The sequence below is a fragment of the Lactuca saligna genome, chromosome 8 (assembly GCF_052625555.1).
Source record: "Lactuca saligna cultivar CGN05327 chromosome 8, ASM5262555v1, whole genome shotgun sequence".
NCBI classification, from domain to species: domain Eukaryota; kingdom Viridiplantae; phylum Streptophyta; class Magnoliopsida; order Asterales; family Asteraceae; genus Lactuca; species Lactuca saligna.
The window spans coordinates 10,401,086-10,423,823 of record NC_136424.1 but is presented as its reverse complement, the minus strand read 5'-3'; the positions used below and the strand labels follow the sequence as shown (position 1 = coordinate 10,423,823).

Below are 22,738 nucleotides of genomic sequence, written 5' to 3'. Positions count from 1 at the left end.
GAATGAAGAAGAATTCTATCAATTCAATTAAGTAGTTGATATATTTATTTAATGCAAGAAATTAAAAGTTAAAATTCTATGAATGAAGCATAATACAAAATAATGAAATATAACTAGTTTGAATTTAAAAAGGCAATTTGTTAAAATATCAGTATTATATATTAATAAATTAATCTAATATAGGAAATTGATAAAAATATATAATCACAACTAACTATATATATATATATATATATATATATATATATATATATATATATATATATATATATATATATATATATATATATATATACCCTAATAAATGAAAATGTTATAGCCACTTATCATTCTCTCATTTATTTGGCCACATGTCATTTTGTCATAATTTTAAAATATATTTATTTTCCACTTATCAATTATTTCATTATTCATTTCCACTATATCATTATTATCATGTAATTTTTAGACTTTAATATTTGCAAACTAACCTACATGAATTTGTAGTTGTTATTGAGACAAAAGTATAGTAAAGAGATTTAAATCTAGAGTTCGCAATATTACTAGTGTTTTCAATTAATTTTCATGTGAAATGATTTACCACCTTTTTTAAAAAAAAATTAAATTAAAATTTATTATTATTATTTTTAATTTGCAGTGTAAATAACAACACTCTTTTGTTTTAGGGACTAAATAGTCCTGATAATTAATGTAGTACAAAATCGGAGTATAACGGTGCAAACCGTGGATTAACCAATTTTCTTCTGTTTTAGGGTTTAAGACCGTGTGGAGAGTTTGACGGAAAATCTCCATTTGCTAACTGCACATCACCTGCTTGCATCGACAACTACACGTAATGCCTTTCATTCCCATGTGTATTAATGATCTGCGTGTGTAGTTATACGCCACTTATTCTTCTTCAGCCCCCAAATCCCCCGCCATTTTCTTCCAATTTCACTGCAATTTCTAAGTTTTTTTATTTGAGGAGTTTTGTTATTTGGTTTGTTAGGTTTTGTTGCAACGACGATGATGCCTCGATGGAGCAGGACACTGGCTAATATTTATAAAGTAGGGAAACTGAGTAAATCAGATATGCCTAGAGATCTGTATGCTCTTCCGTGCCGGCGAATTTCTAGGGTTGCAGCCGTTGAGGTGCCAGTAGCTTCAGATGAGAAATACGGTGGTGCTAAATCAGAGGTACTTCGATTCTCGATCGTTGCAGCTTTGTGTGTGTGCGTGTGTGCCTGATACAGATCATAGTTTTAAAACTTCAATCCGCCTTATGAAACTGAGCTAAATTAGTCAAGCTTAAAAAACTATGATTTCATTTTGAAATCTGGATATTCATATTACGAACCACTCTTAAATTCTCAAGATCATGGTAATGTGTTATCATGCGTAGTAACATTCATTACTTAAATATCGTTTTAGCTGAATCAGACTCTTGTTTTGGGTCCAGACCGAAGTGACACGAGTAGTAACTTTTACTGATTACCTGTTGAGGAGTTATGTGTTTTTACAAGTAAATCATTAAGCATGTGATTTATGTATCATCTCTGCAATTGCATGCTGTCAACCTGATTGCTTGGTGATGATTAATTCCATTCCACAGGTAAATCTGAATAAGCTGTTTCGTGCTAAGCCTTGTTCTTTAGCCTTGCCACCTGGATCTGCTCTGAGGATCGAGGAGCCTAACTATGAGGGTCTCCGCCAATTTCTCCTCAAATTGATGCTGTTTTATAGCAAACAGAGCAAGTCTATTCGAGCTGCAAATGTCATTTATCGCCGTGTTATATCTCAAGTGGATAAACCTGCCATTTATGATGGTTAGTCTTTTATTCTTCTTATTAATTAATAAAGAATATGATACTCTTCATACGAGCTCATTATGCTGAGTGTCCTATAGTATAGTCAAAAGTCAAAACCAGTCCTTATCAACCCTTTGCTATAGCTACCTCCACATGTATGTCTGCATTTGGCCTTGAAATTGAACTTGTAGTCGTCAAATTTATTAATGGTAGGATTGATTCATAGCTTCAGTTAGGCTGATGCCTGAATCTATTGTTTGTATTGAGTATTGACATTGGACTTTGTTTCTGTTGACCCAGAAATATGTTGCATACAAAAATAAGCTTCAATTTCCATGGTATGAGAAATAAGCTATGATTTCCCCACAATCTCAAGGTTTTGACTTATACACCAAACTTCTAGATGGATAAGGGTTATCTGGATGGGAAATTAGTTTGACTTGTAATTGCATATTTATTGTTCATTTAATTCAATTTTAAGCATCAAATGACAACTATGAGTTCCAACTTCCAAACACACACATCCAAATATGCATCTATATATGTTCACATTAAGACGAAATCTAACCTGTAGTTACATAAAGTTAACGATAAAAGCAAAATTAGGGGTCGAAAAATGATCACTAAATAAATAAGATGCCCATAAGTTAGTTAAAAAAGCTGTTGATGGTTGTATGGATTCCTTGTATGACCTTTTTAGTGATGTGTGAATGATTCAATGTAATGGTGAAGAACAGTTACTATTAGTCAAATGTCTACAATGCAGAAGAAATAGAGGAACCTTATGGATGCAATATGGTTTTTGCTTTACACTTGGCTTTGTTTTCTTAAGATACATGATAAATATCGTATATTTTAATTGATAAATTTTTTTTTTTTGTTACCTTGAGATGCAGTTTTTAGCTTGGAGAAAACGTTTAGAACAAATTTCTCCATGCTTGTAGTACACATGTGGCTCTGTTTGCGTCGATTGAAAGCAGAAGGAAAAGAAGGTGTTGAATTGGGGCAATATGTGTATGAAATCTACAATCATGATTTAGAGATGAGAGTCTCAAAAGCAGGGGTTAGTAATTAGTTTATGTCTTTTCGGCTATTAATTCTCTGATTTAGAGGAGCTGAGAAAAGACTTTTTCTTGTGTGATTGGAATTTAGGTTAATTTGCTGTTGTCTAAATGGATGAGGGAGTTGGAAAAAGTATTCTATGGAAATATTGTTGCTTTTGATACTGCCATGCTTCCAGAAGCTAAACAGGATGACTTGCAGACTGCAATATGGAAGTAAGAATTTATTTCTTTTTCATGTCAATTCTTCTGGAAATTGATTTCATTGTATGGCACAAAATACCTAAAATGCCCCTCCTAACTTGCAATTTTTTAATCATGTTTACAGAAATGTCTTTCTTGAAGATGGTTCATCGAAGCTAGATGCTGCTTCATTACCAGCTGTCATGGTATTAATTATTCTTTTATTTATTTATTTATTTTTCATCCATTAACCAGATTGATTGTTGTTCTTTCTCATCTACAAAACATACATACAAATACACTGTAATGCTGTTTGAAAATTTGCAGGCTTTCACAAGATATGTTAGGCGAGAATGTACTTGCTTGTCATTAACAGGTATGCAGATTCATTGTTTGGTCAAATGTCTAAAATGCCCTTTAATGACTAACAATATAATATAAAAGTTAGTAATATTAGATTGTTGATGTGCAGATAAAGAAGCTATGTTCTCTGGCAACTTCTTGTTCACCTCTCTTGAAAACCCAAAACCTTAACTTTATTTGTTTTCCTTAACAGTCTCTTTGAATAAATATTTGTTTTTGTTTTTTCCTGACACACAAAAAAAAGCTCCATTATTGGCGTGAGGAATCCACACAGTGAAAATCATAAATTCAACAGCCATTTTTCAACTCCACTGAGGGTGGAGGAGGGTTCAGGAGAAATGGTTGAGACTTTACTTATGAACTTGCTAATTTTCTGTGTTATTTTATACGGAATCTCCATTAAACTCCCAAAATTTTGGTTCAATTTACATTTTAGTCCCAAATTATTATTTTTTTTCACAAAAAAGTCATGAAAATTGGCAAAAAATTGCATTCTGACCATTTTCTACCCGTTAGAACCGCTAACAAATTAATTTGGGATTATTTCATAAATTGATCCAAAATATTGGGATTTTTCTGCAAAAAAAAATCTTATTATTTTTATTATTATTTCATTAAAAATGTAAATAAGTATATTAAGACTTTTTTGTAAAAAAAATAATAATTTTGCTTTTATTCTTACTTTAGATCATTCTATTAGCTTTTATTTAATGACTTCGTGTTAGAATACGATACTAAACAATGAGACAAGTATCGCATTGTTTGTTGATTGCATGTAATCATGATTTCATCGTTTTATCTCTTTCTTTTAAGTCTATATATGAGAGAGGCCAAAGTATGTCATCCATAGACCATAGTTAGGTACGTCGTGGTTTAAAACAAATTTTAAACTAGTATTCACTTTTTACTTTTCCTACAGGCTACAGAACAAATAAACACATACAAGACAAAATAGAGTGTTATACATTTTTGTTGAAAATTCACTAATAAACATGAAATTAAACCCAAAATTTTATTTAAAACTTATCTTTTCTTGGAGTCAAATGCTATGTGATAATTTTTAGAATAAAAGATGTATATAATAACATGTTCAACAGTGAAGATATCCTTTATGTATCATATTAAAAACTAAGACTCTTATTTTATATTTTTCCAACATATTATGATTTAGAAACAACTTTATTTGGAATGGAGTAGTGTCATCTGGATATTGTGAATTGTAGGCTGGTTGTCTTGTGTAACATTGTAAAATTTAGCAGGATTTATTCAAAAATTTCATTTCCCTTGAGTATTTTTTGCACACGAAAATTGTGTTAAAAATGGGTTTTTAATAATAATAATAATAATAATAATAATAATAACTAGAAAGGTTACCCCTATGCGGGGGCCAAAAGCTTTCAATGTTGTTTCTGAATCGATAAATATGACAGACGTAGAAAGTGCAAGGATGACAAGCCTGGGCTTTGCCCCGGACCGTTTTGTTCATGTTTTTATGAAAAAATATAAAAGTTTTGACTGCAAGGACCCGAAGTGTGAAAATGGCTAAAGAATTAAAACGGTAGGAATTAACAAGTTTTTAGAAAATGGATCAAAGTTGTCGAACCGTTAAAGTTTTGTGTCTAAACTTTAAATATTAAAAGGTTCCTAAATAAAAAAGGGATCAAAGTTGTCAAACCGTTAAATTTTTGTGGCCAAACTTTAAATATTAAAAGGTTCCTAAAAAATATAAAAATATCGATTATAAGGACCAAAAGTGTCAAAATGGTTAAAAAATGAGGACCAAAGTTGTCAAACCGTTAAAGTTTTGTGGCCAAACTTTAAATATTAAAAGGTTCCTAAAAAGAAAAGGGATCAAAGTTGTCAAACTGTTAAAATTTTGTGGCCAAACTTTAAATATTAAAAGGTTCCTAAAAAATTTAAAAATATCGATTACAAGGACCAAAAGTGTCAAAATAGCTAAAAAATGAGGGTCAAAGTTGCCAAAGTACAAGAACTAATTCTGCCAAAAAAACAACATAAAGTCCAGGGATTAAAATAGACAAAAATTATGGAAGTTCACTATTCATAAGAAATAATTTCCATAATATATAATAATAATAATAATAATAATAATAAGTTTATTTATTTATTTATTTTTTTGCAGAAAAGTCCGAGGTCAATTTACAAAATAGTCTCAAATTAATTTGTTCAAGTTCTGACCATTAAAAAAGGTTAAAATGCAACATTTTGCTGGTTTTAAGAACTTTTTTGTAAAAAAAATTAATTTGGTACTAAAACATAAATTAAACAAAAAATTATAGGATTTTATTGATGATTTTCCTATTTTATATATACAATGTGGTTGACTCTTGTTTTTGTTTGTTATAGTTTATATTGTAATTAGGGATGACAAATTGGATATTCATGTCAGTGTTTTTAGATGACACGGCATGGTACAATATTTTTTATATAACACAAAAGCGACAATACACGATATCGCGTTTTATTTTACTAACTTGAAAATGATCCCGTGTTTTAGTTCATTTAATTTAAAGTTAATCTTAAAAAACACGATAAAACATGTTCATATCGTGTTAATTTCGTATCGAATCTTGAACACAAACACAATACCACACGGCATCAGTTTCATGATTGTCACCCCTAATTGTAATCTTGTTAAATATTAAGCAATTATAAATTTCGAAGAATCTCTAAAGCTCAACAAAACTACAATAATAGAGATTCTAAAATCAATTCAAGTGGCATGAAATGCAACATGAGAATGGTGATATAACATACATTATTTATGATTAGATGAATATTCGCGTATTGTGCATAATATAATCAGGGTCGTTCCAAACATATTTGGGATCCGGGACAAAAACAAAATTAAGGCCCTTCAATTACTAGAAATTTGCATGACCGCTAAGTTAAGATATGAACCAAGTAACTAATTTTTTTAACCGAATGGTTTACAAATTTGTTATTGTTACGTGAAAAAAGGTTATATATAAACTAATTACACAAATTATACAATATATTAAAGTTCTCCATCCTTAAGGATTTGACAAAAATATCCCTTATATATATGAGTGTCTTTGCAATGATTTCTCATTTGTTATTTGTTTTCGTAGAGGCTCAATTTATGTCTTTATATATTGTCTATCAAGTTGTTTACAATTGTTTTTTGTTTTTGTAGAGGGCATCTTTTGCCACTATATGTATTCTTTTATGGACACGTGTTATTTTTATTTGGGATAATGACTTGAAAGGGTAACGAACTTTCGACTTTTGTCACATTTAGTCACTAAACTTTTTTTCGTTATCTATTTGCCATTGAACTATTGAAACTGTTCACATTTTACCCTTATGACCGGCTAAAAAGTTAAATGACTAAATGTGAACAAACTTCCTCTTGTATTATGTTTTAGCAAATTATTTATTTTTATTAAATTGTAGCAACATTTGTTGATGAAGAAATCTATGAAATAGAAAAAAAAAAAAAAAAAAAAAAAAACACACACAAAACACAAAACAAAACAAAACCCTGAAAATATATTTAAAAAAAAAAACAAAAAACCAAAACCGAAATACAAAACCAATGGTTTGACATTTTCCAAAATAAAAAATCAAAATTTTCAATCTGATTTTGGTTTTACAAAAAAATGAACCATTCTCACTGATGTGAATTATGACCATTGGTTTGGCATTCGAAATTTGTGACATCTCATGAATATGTAGTTACAACATCGTCTGAACTCGTAATTCATAGTAAGGGGTTAGAGTATCATCGCATGAATACATAGTTACAACATCGCTTGAACTCGTAATTCATCACCTACAGGTTATGGGCATGCTGGTGTTTCCACTATGTTGTCTAGAATAGTCCGTGATCGCCATCTATACTTTGGTAGATGACTACATCGCCACATTGCTGGTTAAGGTTATGGTATCTCCTTTCATCCTACATCACATATTCATCATCATCTATATACCTAATTATCATCACCTTTCTATCATCACATATATCTAATCATTTTATTTCATCACACACCAACTATTTCATCTACCCATGTTTCATCCGCAACATATTTGTAGATATAAAATAAATATACCGTTTAAATCTTTTAAAACATGTATAAAATCGTTCATCCAGCATGGATAACAAGTATTCAAATAATATGCACACATAACACGTAATTTATATAAAATACTTCATATCTATGTGTAAGATGAAAGTAACTATATCTACCATAAAAAGCCCATAAATGCTTCCTAACTTCGAACCCCAAGGTTTACTCTACTAAAGCTTCATATTCTTGGCTCTCTGAACCTAGAAGGGTCCAGATCTATCACACCAAAAAGCTCAAGATAGCTCTTCCTCTCACTCTACACACTCAAGCTCGCTAGGGTTCTCACTTATGGGAAATGTAGTGGCAATTGAAGGCCATACGTGCCTTTAAATATGGCTCGGGCCCAAAGATTTAGGGTTTCTGCCAACAGCGTAGACTCGTCGAGTCGCCTCACCGACTTGTCGAGTCCATTCATTAATCCGAGTCATCAGTCGCGACCTTACTCGACGAGTTGAGGCGTCAACTCGCCAAGTCTCTCTTCTTAACTCAAAAGAAAAATACTTAAATTATGATACCTGGAAATCCGGATGTTGCATTTTGTTTTTTTTATTTCATAAATTTCTTCATCAACAAATGTTGCTACAATTAAACGGAAATAAATAATTTTGCTAAAACATAATACAATAGGAAGTTTGTTCACATTTAGTCATTGAACTTTTTAGAGGGAAACAAACTTTCGATTTTGTTCACATTTAGTCACTAAACTTTTTTTCGTTATCTATTTGCCACTAAACTATTGAAACTGTTCACATTTTACTCTGCCGGTCATAAGGGTAAAATATGAACAGTTTCAATAATTCAATGACAAATAGATAACGAAAAAAAATTTAGTGACTAAATGTGACAAAAGTCAAAAGTTCGTTACCCTTTCAAGTCATTATCCTTTTTATTTTGCTTCACCGTTTTGTTGCCCAATCGGCTTTTGATTTCTGTATACACACGCGACATTGATTTCATCGAGAGTAGATAACACTTCCGGTTGCTTCCTCACTTTACCTCAGCCGCTTCTCTTCGGTTTTGCCTCACCGTTTTGTCGACCAATCAGGTTTCCAACTCCACCGCTTTCACTGTTTATTCTCGATTCTTCTTCACTGTACCCTGATGATTTCGTCTGCAACACACCTCCTCCGTCCTCACCGTCGGTGGCTGCTGCTTTTATCCCTAATTTTGGAAGTCGATTACAAAGATTCAAGATGCATCGTACTCTATCTTCTCCACCGAAATTGCAGAAGTGGTTGATTGTCATCGGTTAACTCCACCGTTGATTCTTGGTAGTCATTTCGTCTTTCTGCTTTGCTTCGTATGTGATCTTTTTTTGACTTCATGGATTTGACCTACTTGCCAGGAATGATGAAGGAACTGTGCCGGTGGTGGAGATTCCCAACAACAGTATCAGCTCTCTCTCTCTCTCTCTCTCTCTCTCTCTCTCTCTCTCTCTCGCTCGCTCGCTCTTCTCTCAAGTGCACCGGTGGAGACGAAGCTGACGATCGCCCCACCCCCACACTATCGTCTAGCGATTGGATCGTCTCTCTTCCGCCACCATCAGAATCTACCACCGCCTCCATGATCGAAACTCCACCAAGCTTTGGTAGGATGAGTCACCTCCAACTTCTTCAGCATGTCGATGTTCCTCAAAAGCATCGATGTTCTGGATTTGGGTTATTGGCGCCTCCACCGACATCTCACGTCTCGATCTTCTCTCAAGTGATCATCAAACACCTGACCCCCACGCCTCCACTCTTCGTCTTCTCTCTTATGCTACCATCATCAGCCGTATCTTCTTATGCCGACCATCATAGCATCGTAATTGCTTCCTTCACTGTCGCTGACAACGAGACGGCTCTGGGTAAAAGTGATAGGAGTCCTTCTCCCTCTTTCAGTGGTAGTCGTCGACGACGACCTCTCCTACCACCTCCGCCATCGTCGTCTACTCGCTATAGAAATCGAGGCTCCACAAAAAACCCCTAAAATCTTCTATTTTGTTCTTCGTTTGAGGCCTAAAGTCGACTGAAACAAATCACTTTCTCCACCTTATGATTACTTGTGATTTATTGGCTAATGCTTCATATTTTTTGCGGTTAGGTAGCGATGGATGGAGCTCACAGACAATATTTAATTGGTTCAGGTACGCCTGTTTTTTCACTCTATATTCCATCGTTCATGAATATGAGCTTCAGAGTTTTGAATCTATACATACCTTTCGACTTTAAAGTTCATATGGTTTTAAAATTCCCAAAAATGATTTTTTTTCACTTGATCAAACTTTATGCATAGGAGAATAATATGTGTTAAATTACTACGAATTTGAATCCATTTGTTTCTGGAAAAGAGAATTTGGCTTGATGATTTAAAGGTTAATTAGAATGGTTGAAACAGCTGCAGATTTCTATTTTAAAGATTGATGATTCATTGGTTGATTTTGTATACTTTTTCATGCTCATTTGCTTGGTTATAGGGCTTCGGTGCATGTGTAGATGTTGTATCAGCAGCTATTGAGAGCTTGGAGGTATGACTACTTTTGCTGGGTATACATATGGTAAAAGCCTCTTCTTTTCCAACTCTGCTTTTGCTCATAGTATGATTAAAAGAATTGTGTAAAACTAATTTCTTGAATGATTAAAAGAATTGTGTAAAACTAATTTCTTAAATGATCAACTCTAGAATGATCCATGCACAACTGCTGGAAGAGGTTCGAATTTGACAGTAGATGGTGATGTTGAATGTGATGCAAGTGTTATAGATGGTTGCTCTGGAGCATTTGGTGCTGTTGGAGAAGTATTAAGATTGCAACTTTTGTTGGTCAATGAGCAAATCTTGGGTTAATCATTGTTGGGTCGAATTCCTCCCATGTACTTAAACTTCTTGTGCATCTAATTTATTGCTGGAACTTTACATTTTACATAAAATGTTACTATTATTAATATTTAATTTACTCAGGTTTTTGGCTGGTGACTGCACATGTTTGCACAAATTCCAAGGGCATTAATATTTTTGAAAAGGCTAATGAGGTAATATATTAAATTATACTAGGGTTAAGTTATTATCACATTTTTACTTGATTTAATACCGAAATATTTCTGTGACAACAGTTTTTCTGCTTAAGTGGCCTATTCTAAAATGTAAGTTTCAATAGAACATAGTGATGTAATTTTTGTATGTTACATACTCTTTGAAGATGACAAACAGGAAGCTGTAGGTGTCATGAACGCTATCAAGGAAAAAAAAACTAAAAGGGATGGGACTCATACAACCTCTTTAAACAATACATTTTAATATATTTTTTTTGTCTTTGTGGGTATGCCGTTTGGAGGTGGGACAAATTTGATGCAATTGGTCATGATAGGGTGGTGGATTGGGTCGGAAACAAAGATTAGCTTATAAAAGCTTTGTAACATTGATACTGATTTTCAGATTGAACATAAATTGACATGGGTCAGTGAAAATCTTTCACTATTGGAAATGTATGGTTGGTGTTTTTACATGGAAAGGAAGTGCGGTAGTAGAAGTGGGTGTACCCAGAAAAAAGAAGACATTTGTATTAGGTTTTCAAATACAACATATCAGTTGCTTTTTGCGATTATCAGACAGTATTTCTGAGACTCATTTTAATTTTCATTGAATTTTGTAGTAGTTTTATAGCCTTTTGCGATTCCGCCCTGCAGGTTTTCAAATACAACATATCAGTTGCTGCTATTTGTCATCATATATGTATCAATAGATGAACTTGCTGTCACAAGGTTATTACATGTATCTCATTCTTCTTATAACTCTTTACATGATGAACTAATTTTAAAGTTATTTGCTCTAATATAAAAATAACTTAAAGTAGATTGTTAATTCTTGTGTTTAGTCCTTACTATGGTTTTATTTTGTATTACGTCGTTATTTTATTTCCATTTCCAATTTGATTTTACTTTCATCTTTGAGCAAATTCAAATGGCTTTGGAAGCTCTCAAGCAGTTTGAATTCACTAAGCCTTTTGATTTTCATTAAATTATTATTGATTTTATGGCTTCTTAAATAGACATAAGCATAACTTTTTTTTACTATGTTTCTTCCCTTATGTGGATAACAATTATGGATGTAATCTCCGCCACCTAACTATTATGATGGCTTCTTAAATTGGTCAGTTTTGATATTATAGTAAATACAAAAAAAAAAACAACTTATTTTCATCATTATACTTTTTTTATTAATATTTCTTTTATTGTTTTGGTCATTAAACTATTAATTTTTAACAATTTAGCCACGTTACTATTATGATGAAAATCGTAAAAAGAAACAGTTCGGTGGCTAAATTTATATAATTGTTTTTTTTTTTTCCAAACTAGGTAACAGGGAAAAATGGTTCTTTATCAACCACTGTGGACTATGGTCATCTTTGCAATTGCTAAATTCTGCTCTTTCTATATGTTGAATGGAAGACTGCACACGATTCAATTTTTTTTGTGTGTGTAATAAAATGGTTGGTCGAGACCTAATTTTGCCTAAATTTTATTTAAACTTATTCATTTTTAGTGTGTCACCTAATCTCATCTTCTTTTTAAAGATTTCTTTTACATTTTTAATAGTCATCCGACTAAACTTTCCTTATGGAGAAAACTAAGATTTACCTGATCATAACGGTCAGTCTAAGAGATAGAAACAAGGTATTGATGCTAGACATTGTTCTGTTTTACGGTTGTTAACAACATGGTTTGACCTCAAATGGATCAATATTCATAGTACACGGACAAAAAGTTTGATTTTTGTTAGTGTTTCTTTCGAATTTTGGTCTGTTTCTTTGTTGGATAATGGTTAATGACGGTCCATTATAAGGTTTAGGTGTTTAGCTTTTCTGTCTAGCAAAATGTGTGGCTGAAAGTATTTGTCTTTCTGTTTTTGTGCGCTCTTTTGATTGGTTTGGGCTCATAATCTCTTTCAGGTATTAGAATTTGAGCCTTTAGCTTTGGTTCTATTCAAAGAATTTGTTATTATTTGCAATTGTATTTTGTTTTGCACGAAACGTCCGAGTCAAACAAATCTGTAAAATGAAGTTCTTTTAATAGAAGAGGGGATTAAGAGTGCCAATGCATTAAAGAAGGTTAGATTTCCCTGATATTTTAAAAACATTTATTTTTAAAATTAATCGATGTAAATAGTTTTCTTTAGCTGCAGCCTGAACTTCATTGAAAAGAGAAGATATTACTCACGATGATTTCCATGTGAGAGTTACACTTAATTCATTGTTTTTCTTTCCAGCTTGACAGAAATGCAAAATACACGTGCAAGCATGGATGTCCACTCAGAAATGCTTACCGCAGTTGATCCACAAAAGAAAGACATAATTTCTTTATGAGAAATGTCTAAACTGCCCTTTTCTCTCAATATGGACTCTTTATTCTGTATTGGAACCAGCGATTTTAGAAAAACCATATTGTAGACTTGGTAGAATTTTGTGTTGTATTTTCTACAACTTTTAAATGAAACTTGAAGGAGGATTACAATCTTTATGTAATATCTGTACACAACAGCTCACTCATCCCTTGAAACACATTACATTTCCTTATCTAGCTTGTGGTTTTCGGTTGCGAAGAATAGCAACATACTTTACTGTGGCTACCAATTCAGCCTACGTAGTATAGTTTCACACAAAAGTGACACCTTCCAACCCCCGCAACGCGGAGGAAACCCTTCTAGTTTAAATTAAAATTTTAAAAGCAAATCTTAATGATAAACTTGAATCCGAACATTTTAATGAATTAAAATCTCTATCCAACTAAACTAGATAAAATGTGTAGTGTAATGTAATTGAAAAAATATATTTCTAAAAAGATATAATAATAAAAGTAATCTTATGTATTATTTAAAAACATCTTTATGTTTACAAATAAAAATGAGGTAGAGAAATAATACAGAAGAGTGATTTCCTTATTTAACTGTAAACACAAGGATTATGATGATGGAGTCATTAAATAAGAAAGAACTATAACATCCTTTAATTCAGATTAGATGTATTAGTATTAAAGAGAATGAAATGTTTCATGTAATTATAATAATTCAAATTTCTTTACTTTGACCATTATGATAAAATAATGTATTATAACAATTTAGCTGACATTAAAATTAATTCAAAGGGGTTAACTCCCATAAAAGTAAACTAAAAAGAAAAAGAATTAAACAATCTGTAATAAATAGTAGGATGTTATTAAATATTTTACGAATGACCATTGGATTCTCCATTTTTTCCATAACTCTCCATCATTATTTAGTATTATTAACCACTATTTCAATGTGTTTTATGACTGTAATAATGCACCATCATAATGTGCGTTCATATTATAACTCACTTTTCATCTTATTTTGATAGTATAAATAATGAACTATATGTATTAGAAAGTTTGATGATTTCATCACTAGTATTGGAATAAAAGCTCTCTACACTCTTATATCTTTCTTTATTTTATAATTTATCTTGTTATTTGATCATATTTTATAACACGTTATCAACACGAATTTACCATAGAGCTCTAATTCCTTATCACTTTTGTCATTTTCAGAGAAATATGGATATTCACAAAAGAAACAAGCAAGATATATATTTTGCAGACAGTGCAACAACACATAATATTTTTAATAATGAAAAATATTTTGCTTACTTGTCAATTGGAGAACCAAATATTAATACAATAACGGATAGTGCAAAAATGATTGAAGGCTCGGAAGAGCGAATATAGTATTACCACAAGGGACAATAGTTACAGTTGGCGATGCATTATTTTCATCCAAATCACCAAGAAATTTATCAAGTAAGGATATTCAATCTAACAGATATCAAGTTGAAACAATTAATGACGATAATAAAGAGTCAAAAATAATATCGAGTAAGAAAAGTCTTTCGGAAAAATTACCCGTATTGTCCTCTAGATTGTATTATACAAATATTAGAATGATTGAATCTCATGCTATTGAAAATAAAAGGTATGCTAACACCTTCAAAGTTTGGCATGACTAGTTGGGCCATCCTGGATCAATAATGATGCGTAGAATAATTGAAACTTCAAGTGGTCATTCATTTAAAAACCAGAAGACTTTTTAAGCTAATGAGTTGTCTTGTGCTACATGCTCTCAAGGAAAATTAATTTCTCGTCCATCATTGAAAGTCCTAGTTTCTTAGAAAGAATTCAAGAGGATATATGTGGACCAATTCATCCGCCGTGTGGACCATTTATATATTTTATGGTTTTAATTGACGCATCAACTAGATGGTCACACATGTGCTTGTTGTCTAGTCGTAATCTCGCTTTTGCAAGATTACTTGCACAAATAATCCGCCCAAGGGCACATTTTCCCGATTACCCAATTAAGAAAATTCGACTTGACAATGCTGGAGAATTTACATCGCAAGCTTTTAATGATTATTGCATGTCGATTGAGATAAGTAATGAACATCATGTTGCACATTTTCATACGTAAAATGGTCTTGCTGAGTCGTTAAGCAAACGCCTTCAATTAATTGCAAGACCATTACTAATGCATTCTAAACTTCCTACATCGACATGAGAACATGCAATTTTACACGCAACATCACTTTTACACATCAGACCAACTAGTTATCATAAGTTCTCCCTATTTAACTGGTTTGCGGTCATGAGCCAAATATTTCCCATCTATGGACAATTGGATGTGCAATTTATGTATCCATTTCTCCACCCAACCGCAAAAAAATGGGTCCTCAAAGAAGAATGATAATTTATGTTGGATATGAATCTACATCTATAGTAAAGTATTTAGAACCATCAACTGAAGATTTATTTACAGCTAGATTTGATGATTGTCATTTTGATGAATCGGTTTTTGCAACATCAGGGGGAGAAATAAAGAAGCCGGAAAATAAAATCTCTTGGAACGAATTATTATTTTCAATTTTAGATCCTCGTTCAAGTTAATGTGAGCTTGAAGTGAAAAATATAATTCATTTAAAAAATCTAGCAAATCAATTGCCAAATGCATTTACTGACCCTAAGAGAGTAACAAAGTCTCATGTACCTACTGTAAAATTGATATCCAAAAGGAAAAAAAATACAAGTGCAAATGAATCTAAGGCACGCCTGAAACGTAGAAGACCAACTGATTGACAAAGATAAAAATCCTCGAAAACGAAAGGGAGCAAAAATAATTGATGGTCCAAAAAAGAAAACAAAATTTCTTGAAAAGATTAGTGAAGCGTTGAAAGAGCCCAATGACATAACAAAAGAAATCGAGGTATCTGAAAATTATGAAAAATAAAGAGATCTCAATAAATTATATCATGACAGGAATAATATGAAATCGAAATAAAATAGATGTCGACAATTATTCTCTCACCTATTACTTCCTTCTTCCCCAATCAAACAATACAAATAATCCATATTTCTTAACCCTCCAAACCCACACAATGTTTAAAAAAAATATCAAACATGATTTTTTTGGGTTCGGTTTGGTCCCTAAATAAGGAATTTTTGTATTATATATATATATATATATATATATATATATATATATATATATATATATATATATATATATATATATATATATATATATATATATATATATATATATATAAAGTTGGACAATGCTAAGAAATAATGACATGATGCTAACTTGCGCTTTGCGCTGGAATCGGAAGTAAACTTGATGATTAATTTGGCAGAAATGGTCCTTTTGTTTATGCTGTGTCATCTTGTGACTTTCTTCTGCCTTTTTTTTTCGGGGGTCGTTTTGACTATTTTTTAATTTCTATCTACAGTTACTGCCCCTGTAACCCAATTATATTACCTTCTTATTAACTGGCTGTTTTGGAGCCGCTTATCAACGACCGGTCAATATTTGTCGCAGCTCAAAGGCATCGTCATCGGCTTGTTTAAACCAAAAATGTTCTTTGTATTGCAATTTATAGTGAGCCCACATATTAGCTTTGAAGGGACATATTTATTTTTATTCCAATGTCAACAAAAGTAATGGTCTAAGTTAAACCATACACATACCATCATATATTCATATACGTTTTTGTGAGACTATAATTACATATATAAGCCTTGAGGGGACATATTTATCTAATTTTATTTTTAAAAAATTACCAATGTTACCTTACAATGGATTTCAACGTATATAAATTATGAAAATATCTTAATTTCAAGTTTCAATAACAACTAATATCTAATAATTAATTTCAAATTAGAAAAAATTACTGAAATCGTCTCTATAGTTTGATCAAAATTGTACGTTTGGTCCCTAACTTTCTTTTTTGCACTCGGATCGTCCCAATAGTTTGATTTTGTTGCATTTTTCGTCCCTATGGTTTGGTCAAAATTGCACATTTGGTCTCTAGCTTTATCTATTTAAAGATGAAAAACGCAACAAAATCAAACCATAAGAACGATTCGAATGCAAAAAAAAGTTAAGGACCAAACATACAATTTTGACCAAACCATAAAGTAGATTTCAGTAATTTACTTGTATAAAAAACTTGTGATAACCTTAATCAAATAAACCAAAATTTTAATTTCTAGTTTTCAAGAAAATAGAAATAAATGAAATAACTGTAAAAACTTGTTTAATTGCTTAATGCTTACTTGTTCTATTCGTGCAGGTTGTTTCAAATCACAAACATCTAAATTTCTTTTGAAATATTTACCAAAGGCAACCTGGAATGAAAGACTTCAACAAAAACTTTATTTCAAGTTTCAAAAAATAAAACAATATATTTCAACAAAAACTTGAACACATTATAACTAGGGTACAATGCAAAAATGACATCAAGTTTTCAAAAAATAGTAATTTTAACACTATATTTTCAATTTGTTTTAACGCTGGCCATTTGACCGGACATCTCAGATGTCAACTAACATGATATGATAATGTGGTGCTCACATATGATGATGATGATGTGACATTTTTGATGACATTAATTTTTGAGTGTCAAAATTAAATAATAAAATAAAATGTAGGGATTTAATTGAAAAATAAAGACAGTTTCAAAATCAACTTTTCTAAAAATTTATTATTCTTCTTGCAATTTTCCCTTATTAAACATAATAATCAGAACTTGTTAAAGGTTTGGAAACCTTTTGTGGGTAAGCTTTTGAAAAAAGACAACATAACAAAACTGACGTCTACACATGCACTGCATAATCTCGTTGCTATTAGTTCGTATTTCAATATCCATATCCTGGATTTTCCTCGACAAATTCCTTGGCCATGAGCGTTTGATCTAAAATGAAGCACATAAATACTTTATCATTTTTATTCCATGTATATTTTCTGGTGTAATTGTCAAGCCTTTAGTCAAATTGCTTCAATCATAGAGCCTCACGACATTTAATTTTTCAACATGGTTATATTTGATGTAGATGGTGTTATATTTTAAAATTTCATGGCTGTGTAAGAATGTTTGAGTGATTTTCTCCATGAACACACTTGTAAATATGAAAAACTTCTAGTTAGTTTCATTTCATGGAAATATTTGAGGGATAGCACGAACTACCCCAAGCTCCCACTATCTTCCGCCCTTACATGTATCTCAAGACTCAGATAGCCTAAGAAATTGAAATGGTTGAAACTATGAAAGTTGCAATTGCTAGAGAACCGAATATCGTTTCTTTGATTTAAATAATACATATCTATAAGGTGTATTAATTTTAGATCATTTACCAAAAAATAAAATGATTGATGTGTGTAACATGATTTTTGTAAAAAATTTAAAACTTATGCAAAATAACAATGAGATAGTTAGAATAAAAGTAACTCAAAAAAATCAATGGCTTACAATCTTTAAATTATCTTATTAAAAAACTATGTTATTATTTTTATAATACTTTTTGTTAATAATGGAAAAGTTTGGAAAATGATGCAACCCACTTGATATAGTATTGATTGAAATCCACTTTTACTTACACACATAGTACATGTTTATTTTATTCCAACAAAGGAAAAAAATGAAAGTTTTTATAGAGTAAACTACTATGTTTCTGCCCCATCGATCACATAATCGATCATCATTTTAGTTGTGAACGGTATGCATAGATGGTAGGCCCCTAAGATGGGCGGCTCAACCATTTTGGGCTCAAAGCGAGCCAAAAATTTGAGGTCTTTTGGTATTTGCTATACTCGAAAGATGAATATGTCGCAAAAATCAAAATCAATTGAAGAATGCAATGTTATTTTAGTTTCATGAATGCAACTATCATTGATTTATTCTTCCGCTTCATTTATTTTGTGGTTACCGGATTAGATTTTTTAATGGACTAAACTTTTGGACTTTAGAGAATATGAGGCCCCTTAGAATTGGGGGCCCTAAGCCCTTGCTTAAAAAAGCTCAACATAGAGCCGGCCTGGCCCCTAACTCATTAATCTGGCAATTCATCAACGCTAACTCCTTCACTAGGATCGGCAGGATCGGCAGTTACATTGAGTGCACCGGGCATAGTCATTGGCAAAGGTATTTCTCCACCCTTGACCTAACTCATTAATCGGCAGGATCGACAGTTACATTTAAACAGATCATTAGTTATGTCCTTTCCTGTATTTACAGGAGGGAAAACTTTATAAAAATCTTTATGTTTTCACTCAAAATCAATTTAGTTATTATATGTTTGTTTTATTCAATTAAGTAATAAAAACCAGAAATTGTATTCATTTTAACCTTTTTACCTGGTCAACATATCATATCACTTTCAAAATTTACAATTTTTGCCCGAATTTAAATTTTATTACAAATTTGGTCCAAAAATACACTTTTGGCTTAGATTTCAAAACATTGTTACAAATTCATCGTTCAATTTGGTATTTTTACGTATTTTTTCAAAATTTTGTTTAAAATATGTTTTTTTGTTATATAAAATCATATTTATATATAAAAAACATATTTTCACACAATTTGTTTCTATATAAAAACATTTTTTATAACATTTTTGTATGTGAAATACCTATATAAAAATCTTTTTTTTTAAAACATTTTTTTATGCAAATTACCTATTTCTAAAAACATTTTTTTAATTACCTATTTATAAAAAGCTAGCTATGTGAAATAGGTGTTTTAATATATATATTTTTTTATAAAATCATGTTTGTCTATATTTGTATAAAATACGTGTTTGTGTACATTTTTTTTAATAAAATATGCACTTCAAATAACTTTTTTTGTTGTATAAAATCAAATTTATATAAAAAAAAATTTTCACATAAAAAACCTTCTTTTTCTATATAAAACCTTTTTCTAAAAAAACCATTTAATATGCAAAATACTTATTTATGAAAATATATATATTTTTATTTTGAATACATATTTAAAAAAATGTAATTATGTGAAATAGGTGTCCGTATATATATTTTTATAAAGCGTGTTTGTACACATTTTTACAAAAAAATGTAGTTATGTGAAATGGATCCCTATGGTTTATCAAATGTCATGAATTTAGTTCCAGTTATAGGTGAAAAGACCAAAATACCATCACATGCCCAACACGTGATATGCCTTAACGGTTGAAAATGGACGACGTGAGTAAAAATGGTCATCTTTTCAAGTTTTGCAAACCACAAGGACCATTTACATCAAAAAGAATCAGCATGGACTAAGTTGTGACTTTTGGTAAACCACATAGACCATTTTTGTAATTTTGTCCTAAATTTACTTTCATTTTCTTAGTGTTTTTCAATATAATTAAGTTTGATAGAAATAGAATTAAAATTAAATTAAATAAAGAACGAAAATGAAAGTAAAATGCTATATTAGACAAATATAATAAAGTACATTGCTATTTCTTGCATTTTTTCCCCGAGGGATGCATCCAATTAGTAGCAATGTACTTTCATGTATGTCTAATATTATAGCTTTATAATTTCATTTTATATTCTTAGCTTTTTTTAGTATAATTAAATTTTACAGAAATAGAACTTAAATTAAATTAAATAGATGATGAAAATGAAAGTACATTGCTATATTAGAAAAACTAGAAAGGGTGAGCTTACCCTGGTAGTCATTAGCGTACACCTGCATCCAAATATTATCTGGTTCTGGTGGTTCTGCTGGTAGAGTTGCTACTGGAATAGGACCAAACATTTCAGGGTTTATGTGATTAAGGAGCTGGTGATCATTATGTTAAAGTTCATCACTAGCACAATAAGAACAAATATTATCTAGAAGAGTTTAGCTTGTTTTAGAATGCTCTAGAATATTCTAGAACATTATGGAAGACTCTGGAAGACTCTGGAATATACCGGAAGAGTCTAGAATACTCTAGAACGACATGGAAGACCCTGGAAGGTTATGGATCATTCTAGAAGACACTGGAGCAACCTAGACCTCTCCAGAACATGATAGAATGTTCTAGAAACATATGGAAGCGTGTAGAGTATGTTAGATAGTTCTAGAGTTATCTAGTATGTAGTAAGTGTATGCTAGTATCTAGAACCTTCCTAAGAGGCCTATAAATAGGTATGGAGCTCATTTGCTCCAAACCATCCAAGAAAAGCCTCCAAGTAAGAAAAGTGTAGTAGTCTCTCAAAGTGTAAAATCTTCTTAAGTGTCTTAATAAAAGTCTTGTTGTTTCCCACACTAAGGTAGTGTTTGTTTTTTGTCTGCAGATCTGCGTGGCCTCTTCTGTCTGCGCCGCGCAGACCACGCGCAGACATTAGCCTTCACAGACTGTTTGTTTTTCTGAAGACTGCAGACCTAAAAATGTCTGCGCGCCCTCTTCTTGGCGCAGATGTGGACCAAAGTCTTCTAACATCTTCAGACATCTTCTAGCCTAAAAAAACATATATATGTTTATTTTTTTTAAGTTTTTTTTTTTAATTTATATTTTTTTCCAACTTTATTAATGATAAACAATTTGAAAAAAAATTACAAAACTTTAAAAAAAATGTTCGACAATACAAAAATGATATTTTTGACAAATTTATAAATAAAGATTTATTACAATAATAGTCGTTGAAGTTGTTTATATAAATATGAAAAAAAATCATAATATATTCTTATATTTTTTTGCCAAATTTTATAAAACATTATTTAATACAGTATCGTTAATTTCTCGAGAAAATATTTATGGTACGTTTTTAATGGATTTAATTGAAAAAATCGAAGTTTATTTCTATCCATTTATGTATCAAATTCTTTTATCACTAATTATAATGTTTAGTTATAACTTTGTAACCAAAGTTGTTGGTTTTTATCAAATATATACGTTAATTCATATGATTTTTATTTTTATTTTGTATACAATAATACATAAAAGTTGATCTAGATTCGTTAATTATCTATAACAAAGTCATAAAAATATTAAAAAAATCCCTTTTAAGTTTTAGAAAATCAATTTATTTATATTTCAGTTTATTTTAGTAGCCCGCAGATCTTAAAAAAACAAACAGTCTTTTTTTTTTTTTTTTCAGACTGCAGACGTTTGGTCCACCTCTTCTACCGCAGAGGTCTACAGATATGGTCCGCAAACTGCAGGCATTTTGCCTCAGAAAAAACAAACAGCACCTAAGAGTCGTGTTCAACAATCTGGTATCAGAGTAAGGTTTCTTGATAGTGAGAACGAGTGATTCTCGTTATATCGTGAGTAGTTTGTGACTCTGCAAGTTTAGTATCGAAACTAGCTTGTTTGGTATTACCGAGGTACTGCCAACACGATGAGTGATCTCCAAGTCATCGGAGGAATCAAGAAACTCAACAACAACAACTACAAAATGTGGGAAACATGTATGAAGTCCTACTTACAAGGACAAGATCTATGGGAGGTCGTTGGTGGAACCGAAACTACGCCACTAGAGGAAGACGTTAATGGTGCTTTGCGCAAATGGAAAATCAAAGCAGGCAAAGCAATGTTTGCCTTGAAGACCACAATCGAAGAAGATATGTTGGAGCATATTCGGGATGAGAACACCCCGAAAGAAGCTTGGGACACGTTTGTGATGCTTTTCTCAAAGAAGAATGATACGAGACTACAACTTTTGGAGAACGAGCTATTATCAATCTCACAATGTGACATGACGATTGCTCAATATTTCCACAAGGTCAAGTCGATATGTCGGGAGATTACTGAACTAGATCCGCAATCCATCATTGCAGAAGCTCGAATGAAGAGGATCATTATCCATGGACTGAGGCCGGAATATATAAGCTTTGTTACTGCAGTACAAGGATGACCCGTTCAACCATCACTTGTAGAGTTTGAGAATCTGTTAGCCAGCCAAGAAGCTATGGCTAAGC

General features: G+C 31.5%; 2 protein-coding genes and 1 long non-coding RNA gene across 17 annotated transcripts; all 3 read left to right on the top strand.

Annotated features, from left to right (window-relative positions):
• The first annotated feature begins 708 nt into the window (after positions 1-708).
• Positions 709-3,751, top strand: LOC145011205 (ubiquinol-cytochrome C chaperone family protein). Of its 2 annotated transcripts, none has more exons than XM_078969868.1 (8): positions 709-832; positions 989-1,176; positions 1,592-1,805; positions 2,684-2,850; positions 2,940-3,064; positions 3,177-3,237; positions 3,359-3,407; positions 3,504-3,751. In XM_078969868.1, the coding sequence occupies exons 2-8, from the start codon at positions 1,006-1,008 to the stop codon at positions 3,563-3,565; spliced, it is 849 nt and encodes a 282-aa protein (XP_078825994.1). In that variant the 5' UTR covers positions 709-832; positions 989-1,005; the 3' UTR covers positions 3,566-3,751. The 2 variants fall into 2 exon arrangements, with proteins under 2 accessions (XP_078825994.1, XP_078825993.1); XM_078969867.1 differs by having other exon boundaries at positions 2,678-2,850.
• A 4,674-nt stretch (positions 3,752-8,425) lies between these two features.
• Positions 8,426-13,054, top strand: LOC145008830 (uncharacterized). 14 transcript variants are annotated; one of them, XR_013663673.1, is made up of 8 exons: positions 8,426-8,777; positions 8,852-9,631; positions 9,962-10,042; positions 10,168-10,355; positions 10,444-10,514; positions 10,596-10,625; positions 11,169-11,243; positions 12,431-13,054. It is a non-coding gene; the product is annotated as an uncharacterized LOC145008830 (long non-coding RNA). The 14 variants fall into 14 exon arrangements; XR_013663672.1 differs by having other exon boundaries at positions 11,049-11,243; XR_013663674.1 differs by adding an exon at positions 11,838-11,971 and having other exon boundaries at positions 10,444-10,625; positions 12,748-13,054.
• Positions 13,055-22,158: 9,104 nt separating this feature from the next.
• LOC145009391 (uncharacterized) lies at positions 22,159-22,674 on the top strand. The gene has a single exon (XM_078968099.1). The coding sequence runs from the start codon at positions 22,159-22,161 to the stop codon at positions 22,672-22,674; it is 516 nt and encodes a 171-aa protein (XP_078824225.1).
• The last annotated feature ends 64 nt before the right edge of the window (positions 22,675-22,738 follow it).

Excerpts from the sequence above, each read along its gene's own strand:
- LOC145011205 (XM_078969867.1), top strand. The coding sequence starts at position 1,006 with ATGATGCCTCGATGGAGCAGGACACTGGCTAATATTTATAAAGTAGGG. Across the intron at positions 2,851-2,939 it reads TGAGAGTCTCAAAAGCAGGG|GTTAATTTGCTGTTGTCTAA; the intron begins GTTAGTAATTAG and ends ATTGGAATTTAG. Across the intron at positions 3,065-3,176 it reads TTGCAGACTGCAATATGGAA|AAATGTCTTTCTTGAAGATG; the intron begins GTAAGAATTTAT and ends TCATGTTTACAG.
- LOC145009391 (XM_078968099.1), top strand. The coding sequence starts at position 22,159 with ATGAGTGATCTCCAAGTCATCGGAGGAATCAAGAAACTCAACAACAAC.